The 9,923-nt window shown below is 40.4% G+C and overlaps 1 protein-coding gene across 2 annotated transcripts in view; it reads right to left on the bottom strand.

Moving 5' to 3' along the window:
* Nucleotides 1-5,063: 5,063 nt before the first annotated feature.
* The window catches only part of snx19b (sorting nexin 19b), a 33,115-nt gene continuing 28,255 nt past the window's right edge, over nucleotides 5,064-9,923 (bottom strand). For both annotated transcript variants that reach the window (XM_044032188.1, XM_044032189.1), the window contains exons 12-14: nucleotides 7,627-7,811; nucleotides 6,468-6,555; nucleotides 5,064-5,471 (exon numbers count right to left, since the gene is read on the bottom strand). In XM_044032188.1, the coding sequence (XP_043888123.1) occupies nucleotides 5,348-5,471; nucleotides 6,468-6,555; nucleotides 7,627-7,811 (397 nt within the window). In that variant the 3' untranslated portion in view covers nucleotides 5,064-5,347. The remainder of the gene's footprint in view (nucleotides 5,472-6,467; nucleotides 6,556-7,626; nucleotides 7,812-9,923) is intronic.

The raw sequence follows: 9,923 nt of genomic DNA, 5'->3' as shown, positions 1-9,923 counted from the left end.
GGCATTAGCAGACGTCCAATTATCCGATTATCCAGTTCGGACCTGTTTACAAGTTAGCTTGATACCGAAGAGAAGGGGCCAATCCGTGTGATTATTATTATTATTATTTTTCTAACATATAGCGTGTAGAGGAGAATCTCTACATTTGCTCTAAAACAGACTTTAAAAACACTTTTTCACACACACACACACAAAACAATTTGTTTTAGATTATTTCTGACAAAACCATCTCACGTCAGAGTCCGCGTCGTGCCGTCACTGAAACTGTCAGTCACGTCACACCGACTTCATTTAGCACATGGAGCAGATCTGAGAGCGTTTTCCAGGACAATAACTTGCATAGTTGGCACCGTCCGCCCAACACATGCGAGGAGATGCAATGCTGAAGCGCAGTGGTGCGTGAAAATAAAGCCATGCATGTTCACACGTGGTGATTTTAAGAGCAATCCAAGATTAAATGTTCCCTCGTGAAAATTATTGAGAAAATCCTCCAGGGCCAAAAAGCGGAGGGGAAAAAAAACCAGCTTTTAAAAGTACACTGTCACAAAAGTTTGAACATGTGGCTGCTTTTTAGAGCTGAGACAATAATTTAGTTAATCCACAGAGGATTTATCCGCAACAACTTTTTCTTTTTTTTCCTTTTTTCCAAAGTCGTCTTAATTCTCTGGCTGCAGCTTCTTCAATGTGACCCAGCGCTGGTTTTCTCTGGTTTATATTATTGTAAAGTGAATATTCTGGCTTTTGTCAGAGACTTCAGCCTGTGATCACGCAGGCTGCAGAGATGTTCATGACTTCTTTATTTAGTCATTCATTTTTACAGAGAAGAAATGCCTTGCTCACACTCTTTTTTAACACGTGCTCCAGCTCCAGCACTATTAGTTATCAGCTCTATGAACCTTAGCTTTAACGGGACAGAGACGTGCAGAGACATTGCAGAAGTAAAAAATGGCACCCTTTCATAATTGAGATTGAAAAAATTATACAGTGGCAAATCCTGTGTTTAATTGCATGTTCAATTATATCAATAAGACTAAAGATCAAGTTTATACATGAAAAAATGACTGCTGTTCCACCTAAATTACAACAAATTCTGTGCATTACTCACTTTAAATTGAGACGTGATGCTACGGGCCACTGAGAATTCCTTGCAAATGACATTTCTGACGTCACAACTACACTGTGGCTTCTCAGATCTCTGACAGCAGGATTTTAAACATTTGTAAATGCACCTGTGCCGACACTACTGCCTTTGGTTTGCCGGCTAACTGAGTTATACCTATTTACAAATTCCTAAAATGGGGAAATGACGTGGAGAAGAATGTGAGGCTGCAGGTGCGGCTGATGGACTGAAGCTAACAACATACTGAGCAGGGACACAGAGTGTTTATACAAACACACATTAGTGGAACACAAATCATATGTATGTGCATTAATGCAGATACAGTTGTACAAAGACCCTGAGGTTGCATGAGGAGTAAAGTAAAAAGAAACAAAAACTGAACAATTTAACAGTTCTTAAGAAGTCAGATATCACATTTAAATGAATTCAATGGAATTCAATGTACATTTGAATCGAAACATACCACTGTCTTCTCTCTGTATTCCGTGGTTGCTGCGTGAACTTTTTACTTTAAATCCCATTTCTGAGGTTTTCTTGGAAACACAAAGCTGCCCTCTAACAACAACACACACACACACACACACACCACCTCATCTCATCCCTGCTTTGTTGTTAGAAACGCAAAGCTGAACATAAAACTTTTTCCAAGAAATGGGTCTGATCTTTATTAAAGGCTATTTAAATGTTTAAACCACACACTACTTGTTGTTGTTGGATGTGAATCATGAGTCTGCAGGCTACAGCAGATGAGTGGATAGCTGACCGAGCACAGCAATGGTGAAGTTTACAGAAAGAAAACACACAAATGACCTCCAACAGGCCGTGCCTGCAGACCCGAAGAATACATTTAAAGGTACATCTCGTAAAAAAAAAGAATACTCCCGGCCCGTTGTAAAAAAACATCCCGAGGCCAAGAAAATAATGAGTGAACACCAGCTGAGGATTTATTAAATCATGTTTTATCGTGTTTGTGATTATGCTCAGGAACAACCAGCAAACATTTAAAAGATACAATCAGTGAGAGAAGAAGAGACAGAGCTTCACAGTGGAAAACGTGCACAACACAACCACGGGTTGAAAAGTCGCGAGCAAACTGTGCAAACCAGTGCAGAGACAGAAAAACAGGAGTACAATGTCAACCAGTGCAGTAAGAGAAAGCAACATAAACGGTCATTTAGATCTGCTGTTCTACTTGTTCAGGTCTAAGAATAAATGTGATTACAAATGTAACATCTATCATGATTGAAGCAGGAAAGTAACGCAATGTAACGCAACCACATCACAAATACTTTTTCTTTTTTTGCTCAGTCATGGAAAAATGACATCATTTTATGACATAACATTCAGATTATTACGATATATATTGAATAATTATGTCACAACCGTTTCCTTAACATAGAGAAATACACCCCATTATGACATTTACTGACCATCGTTTACAAAACAATACATTCAAGGAAACTATGAAAAGCATTTTCACCATTTGTTTGATATTTTATAACTAATTGATCAAGGAAATAAACCACAGATTAACTGATAATGACAATAAGGGTTAGTTGTAGCCCTGGATATAATGATGAAAATACTTATATATCATAAGATGGAACGTGTGATGTTAAAACATGAAAATGTCCCTCTGACAGAAGCGAGTTTCCATGTCAGTGGCAGGAATATGCAGCTGTGTCGTTTTGGTGTTTGGAAACCCTTCATCAGAGTGAGAAGGCTAAAGTACAATCGTCCACAACAACTGTAATGGCGTCAACACTGAGCAAGAGTGGTCACAATGAAGAGAAAAGCAGAGTGAACATGTTGACTGCAGTGAGCTACGACTGGCTCCTCATCAGGGTCAGTGTTTCCTCTGCAGCTGCATCGCTGCATGAAGTCACACTGCAAAGGCCAAAAAAGCACTTTCCAACACCGTAGAAAAAAAGCACTCTCCAAAAACCTGCTCTTTTCAGTGCTCACCTCACGCCTTCTTTTATAGTCTGAATTCACAGTAAGGCATTGTTTCATATTTCAAACATAATAAATACATAGGCTAATATAAATAGAGAGGAAAAGATGGAATTCAAGACGAGGGTGAGACCACAAAAATAGATTAAGTGCAAAACACAGGAATGATGGACTCTACAAGACATCAAATTAAACATTTCACATGGACAAACAGGAGTTTTTAACCGTGCTACAGTAACGGACAACATACTGTCCATGAAATCCTTCAAATCTGTGTTAAATATCGCTAAATGCTGACGGTTATCACTGACCTCGAGTGTGTGTGTGTCTCAGTCTCTGAAAGTAAATCACGGACAAACCTTTCCAGTATCTCACAAATCTTGATCATAGGAGGAGCCAAACGTCCTGAAAGAGGCCGTTCGCTCTGCTCGCGAGCCATCAAAGTGTTGACTGTCGTAAAAAATAAGGCAAGAAATTTGAAATACACAATCCTTCAATGTTTAAAGTGGTGATACAGTGTATGGTGATGGTTTCTAAGGTGACTGAAATATGATTATTTGACGGGAAGTTGAACCGTATACACCACTACTCAATAGTTCCATACTTTTCTCCTGCAGCCTTAAATGAAGAATCAAACTACAGTCTATTAAACCTATGTGAACATTGCATTTATATTAGAGGCCTCAGTGTGGATTCGATTCAGCTCAGCAGGAAACATATTCCCATGCTAATTGCTTTCGAACAGATTCTTGGAATGTCAAACAATAAACAGAAAATATTTCAATAAAAACTTTGGCAAACAAAGGGATGCGGAGAAGAAACGTGACAGGAAAAACCGCAGCAGTGCCAATCACTAAGGTGACGTTGGCCTCACATGCACACAAATACGAGCTGAGACCACCAGACCAAACAAAGCACACTTCCAGACTGTTTCCACCAGGAAGGAGAGTAAACCAAAACACACTGGAACACACAGTGAGTCAGCGGCTACAGCTCCGCAGGTAGACTGACTCAATCTCGGAGCAAATGATTTTGAGTTTTAATTCCACAATTTGGCCGATGTGTACAAAAGACATTTGTAAACAACGAGAAAACGGAGTAAACTCTCAAATGAAATCAGTAATGACATGACATGACACACAGACGCTGTGGAAAAAAAGTGTGTGTTTTTGTTTTATTTATCTCATCTTCCTCACACTTTCCACAGGTGTGTTTAATATTGTGAGGACTCGGGAGAAAAGTGCTTCCTCCGCTTTTTGCTAATGGCTGCTCGCTGTCGAGCTGCTTTGAGACACTCGTGTGTGCGTGTGTGTGATTTCTGCAAACGTTGATGATTGACAACATATTTGCATTTACATTAGTGTTAAATGTCACCACAAGGCCTCTCTGAACGCCGGCTTTGGTCGACCGGATCACAATCAATCCTCAATGTGTCTGGGCTGCATTTACACTTCCATTCGCTCCAGCACACATGTGATCGCAAGCCGATCGCCAACAACACATTTTACCGTTGGCTGTAAAGGTGACACTGTGTATGACGCCGATAACTACACTCAGCAACAGTGAAGAGGGAGAATCTGCTTCTATATACTGATATAACATTTGCAGCTTTGCCAGTTCATTGTTTTACAGTGGCCTACAAAAAAAGTTATTGAATGGACCTTGGCCAAAACCAGATGCTTCACGCAGTACCTGGTTTTGTGAGGCCTAGTTCTCCCGTTATTTAGATATTAACCACACTGTGGAGCCTATTAAAGGAACCTACCTGGAACGCCAGTAAAATACGTTACAACCAACAAACTCTTCACCGCAACACACACGTGTACGTTTCGTACATTTGGACCGGTTTGACAAATCCCTACCAGAGACCGATGTTCCCCTCAGGAAGGCTCAGATTTAAAACAACAACCAGAGGGAAAGTAGAGAAACACTGACGTTAAATCTCTGCGTCTTTCACGCGGAGCCTGTGGTGGGTTAGGGTTCAGCATGGAGACAGTGGATGGTGCCATACTCTGATTGGATCTATACAGTACGTCACACAAACCTGACGCTCTCATGTAAGTAATGCTGCTTCCAATGCGTGTGTTCATAAATACAGGACACAAATGTAGAGATAGAGCAGAATCACGTCAACAACAGAAAATATTCAGTCCTACCAGAAACATTGACTCACAGACGTCTCCGCCACGCTGCTGTTCAGCATCTCATCACTTGTGTACGGATGATGAAACAAATGGAAGCTGGGTTTGCAGGGTGAGCGTGAAGGTTGTCTCGTCATGCCAACGTTTTTTCTGGATTCTTAGAGAGGGTCTGCAGCAGCCTCCACTGGAAGTCTTCCTCAGGTAGTTCAGGAACCAGGAACTCCAACAGGACATCAAATAAGGAGTAGACCAGGTGTCTGAGAGAACAGGACCAGCATATTTACATTGAATATTTAAAATGACAACTAAAATGAATTAAGACTCTGATGTGATGCAAATGCTTAACCCAAATCCAGAGTGTTAAACTGACCCAAACGAAGCTTAGTCTCTACAAATAACCAAATTCACCTAGAAAAGTTCCGTTGGCAGGAATTCTTTTGGCATAATTGATCAATAATTCTTTTACAACTTTTCAGCACGTTGTAATCCAGCACCAGTGACAACTGCTTACTCTGCAAAGAAACTTTGAAGAGTCTAAAAGAGATTTGGACAAGAAACGCAATAAAATGTGTCGAGATCGGCATTGGGTTTAAGAGATGGAGAGATTCTCTCAGGACAACCTGCAGATACATTTCCACAATAAGTATAGCAAACTGTACATATTTTAGAGAAGGCACATACATGAGCATTCCCAGTTGATGTTAGAGCTAAACACAATCTGACATAGAGCTGAACACTGTTTGAAAGCTGGTTGTTTTTGTGTCTGTCTGAACAAACTCGGTAACCATCAAATCAAGTTTTAATGAAAGTAAATGTGGGAAAAGCAACGTTTTCTCACCCACGGTTAGAAATCAGGATGGGAGGAAACATCTGTAAACCATTTTGGACCTCTTCAGCCGCTGTTTAAACAACAGTTTAAGACTAAACAACACTTAAGTCAACAGACTGTTGTTTAGTAGAGGAACGAGTCTGCACTGTATGATGCCACACGAGTCTGTTTCCGTCCGTGTGCGACTGAGCTCTCACACACTTGCCTGACAACTTGATGAGATACATGTGCTTGTTAACACACCAGTATCTCCATTAGCAAACAATATGGCCGCATACAAAGCACACAGGCACATTCAAGAGGCTCATCATGTACAGTTTTGACACGACCTGTGGAGTACGTGAAGGTAGAAGAAAGACTGTATTACCAAGGAGGCTATTTCATGTACATGTACTGCACAGTACAAGTAATGTAGTATATTCACCTATTAATGTAGGGGTTCTGGAGAGAGTCCAGTGCAGTCTGCCAGCAGATTTTGTACTTGTCTGAGCCCAACATATCTGAAACCAGATCTGTAACAACAGGAACACATGGAGGATTATAGTAACAGTGTAAAACTACTGCACAACAGAACCTTGTACTTAAATCATACTGAGTTTGCATGTTCTCCCTGTGTGTGCGCGGGTTTTCTCCAGGTTCTCCGGGTTCCTCACTCTAAATTGACCATAGGTGTGTGTGTGTGAGAGTGGATGCTTATATGTGCCCCTGTGATGGACTGGCGAACCCTGCCTATCGCCCTATGTCAGCTGAGTTTGGCACCCTCCCCCCCCGGGTGGAGGATAAAACGGTAGAAAATGAATGGATGAAAATGAATACTGCATACTGATAATACACTAAACTGTTTCTTAATTGGCTGTGTCTCTCTTGCCATTTCATATTAGTTGCATTGTTTGATAACAAACATGTAAATGATAATTGCACCACAGTTAAAGTGATATTTCCGGTGTTTTGAAGTGTGGTTGTATAAGCTACTGTTATATAGTCAGTGCTAATTGTGCTGTCAGGGCCTCCAGCACCAAAAACTTATAAAAAAAACATGTCTTTATCTGACTTTTCTCAATAGAAAATGTATAACTTTATTTAGTTGTAGCTGCAATGTGTTATTTTGTCACCTTGGTGTTTAGGAAACCAACGTTTGACACAAGATTACCAAACAAGGCAGCAGTAGAGCAGCAGCTGCAAGCTAAAAACTCCGATCTTTATAGACCATGTATAAACTTCTCACTGATGTGATGTGAGGCTATAGTTGAGTGTCTAAAATTAGTTTGCCATGTGTTTTCACTGTCTGTGTGTCATATGGGTTATAGCTGTGGGGGGTTATATGACGATATGTTCATACAACATTTAAAAAAACAAACACACCCTGAAATATCCCTTTTAAAAATACCGTGCAAATGTGAGAAGAGCGAATCATATAAAGATCTAAAAGCCGGTGAGTGTAGACACAATTACTAAAATGACATGATGGTGTAATTAATAGAGAAATTAGCTGCTTCACAGTTTAATTTCACACACTGAGCAAACTCGCTCCTGCTTTATACTAGGTTTTGACCGTGTGTGTGTGTGTGTGTGTGTGTGTGTACCTGGTAGAAGTCTCATCAGACAGTGTAAAGCTTGTTGCCGGGTGATGTCCTTCTGCTGCTGGCTGCGTTCAAGTCGAGGTGACGTAGGCAGAGTTCCACCTGGCCACACAGACTCCTGGATGACCTGCAGGTACAACACCCAGTACCTTTTGGACATCAGGTTGGCTACACTGACATCCAGCCACCTGCATTTGAAAAACACACAACAATAGATTGAAGTGGGTACCAAATGTTTAGCCTGGGGTTGGGCCTCTACTATCCAAGATGCCTGTGATTTCTCCCACACCTGAATATTAGGGTTTTGCTTGAACACAGCCTATGTTCAGCCCTGACCCCTCTGATGTGATGTGAAGTACTTTGGAATGTGTATGAATTGATCTGGAAGTGTTGACTGATGGTAGGGGAGTGATGATAAACCAAACTCACAATAGAGGACTAGACAGGGTTTATACTAAACTTGGTGAGTTTATATTGTGCGTAAAAAATACACCAAAAACACACCTTTTGTTTTTTGATTTGAAAATATAAATTTGCAATGAAAAAAAAATAGCTCTTGCTGAGCTACTGCACCCATCCCCTGCAAAATATGTAAGCAGATTTGGGCAGATTCAAATGCTCTCTGCATCAAAGTGTATCTCATGTGGAGAAAGAATGACCTTGGCAACAGTTGGTTAACCCCTCGACTTCATAGTCCCACAAGATGCACAGCAAGTTCAGAGTTATGACCTCTTTATCCTGCCTGACCCATGTAGCACTGACTGACCATGTCCTCACACCAGTCAATCCTTTCAAACATCGCCCACGCCTCACTGCATTCCCACACAGATTTGAAACTCGGGTTCAGCAGAGGAGTGGAGTGGATAGCTCAGTCTGGAAATGATCTCAAACGGAGCTCTTTTCCTAAAGTATTTCACATGGATTTAAGGTCTTGTGATAATAAACTCAATAGACTGTGTGTGGATGGGAGAGTTTGACCCTTGGGCTCTGACCTGACCTTTTCCTCAACCTAAATTTACCATGTGACGAGTGGAAACAATCCAGACTAGAGGAGGTTATTTAAAACCCAAAGTAAAAGCTAAAAACAACATAAGTGCAGCTAAAGCATTCAAACATTGTAAAGGTCAAGCTTATGAAGATACTATATGTGACATTTACAAGTTGGCAGTTGTCTGCATGACGACACAGTTACTAATTAGATGCAAAATAACGGTGTTAAAGACCATTTAAAGATCATTTCAGATGCTGTTAGTTTTCCAGGACTTTCAGACACACTAAAATGTTTAATACTGTGCAGATGCTGTTTCGCAACATTGTTCAGAACTTCAGAGCCATGATAAAAAAGGACCAGGGACCTTCCTCTGGGCTTAATGTTCTGCTAAATGTTTGCTCACTTCATGTGGGCCCTAATAAAGTTATTTCATTAGCCTAAACTGGAGATTTACCACTGTGCTGCTGCACTCAGAGAGGATTTGGATGAACAAATCATGCCAGCCACTATTGTTTGGTTGCCACAGTTATTTCCATCCCTTGCTGTTTTATACTGGTGGAAGACACGCCAAATCCTTCATACTGATGTGTTTTTGATTTTGCAATTTGTACAACTATAGAGGATAAACAGGCGTGATTAATATTAATCAGTCCGCAGCCTGGTCCATAAGAGCCCTGAAGATTTAATCTATATGCGTCCTTTTTTAAACAAAAAAAAAGCCGCAGCTCTTGAACAGTCAGGATGTCTTACTTTTATTTGTCTTGTTTGATAGCAAAATAAAATCGATGTATTTAACATTCACAGTTAGTTATACTAAACACAATTCCTCCTGGTATTGAAATTGGCAAGCTCACATTGAAATGGAGTTCTGTTCCTTTCATTTAATATACATTTTATTTATAAACGAATGTGCTCAATAATATAATTATAAAGGCCTCAATAATTATTATAATAATAATAACCGAAAACCTTTTACAGTCTGGACAGTAACGTCTGTGGCACGATGCACATGCTCACTAAGCACTTGGTTAGGAACGCCGTGCTGTAGACCTGTCCGTTAGACGTATGAGTGTGTATTTATTAAATGGTGTGTATTCATGAGCGCTTATCATCACTACAACGTCGCTACAGTACATCCACATTCATGCAACGCAGCTGTATAAAATGTCTTTCGTCTTTTTAATCTGTCATTCAAATGCTGTTGGCACAACTATAAGGAGCAATGCTGGGTTCAGTGTCTTGCCCAAAGACACTTTGGCATACAGACTGAGTAGTTTGGGATCAAACCAATGGCTTTTGGTTTAGGTAA

Source organism: Solea senegalensis, linkage group LG8 (assembly GCF_019176455.1).
Source record: "Solea senegalensis isolate Sse05_10M linkage group LG8, IFAPA_SoseM_1, whole genome shotgun sequence".
Lineage (NCBI taxonomy): Eukaryota > Metazoa > Chordata > Actinopteri > Pleuronectiformes > Soleidae > Solea > Solea senegalensis.
This window is presented reverse-complemented; position numbering and strand designations above follow the sequence as displayed.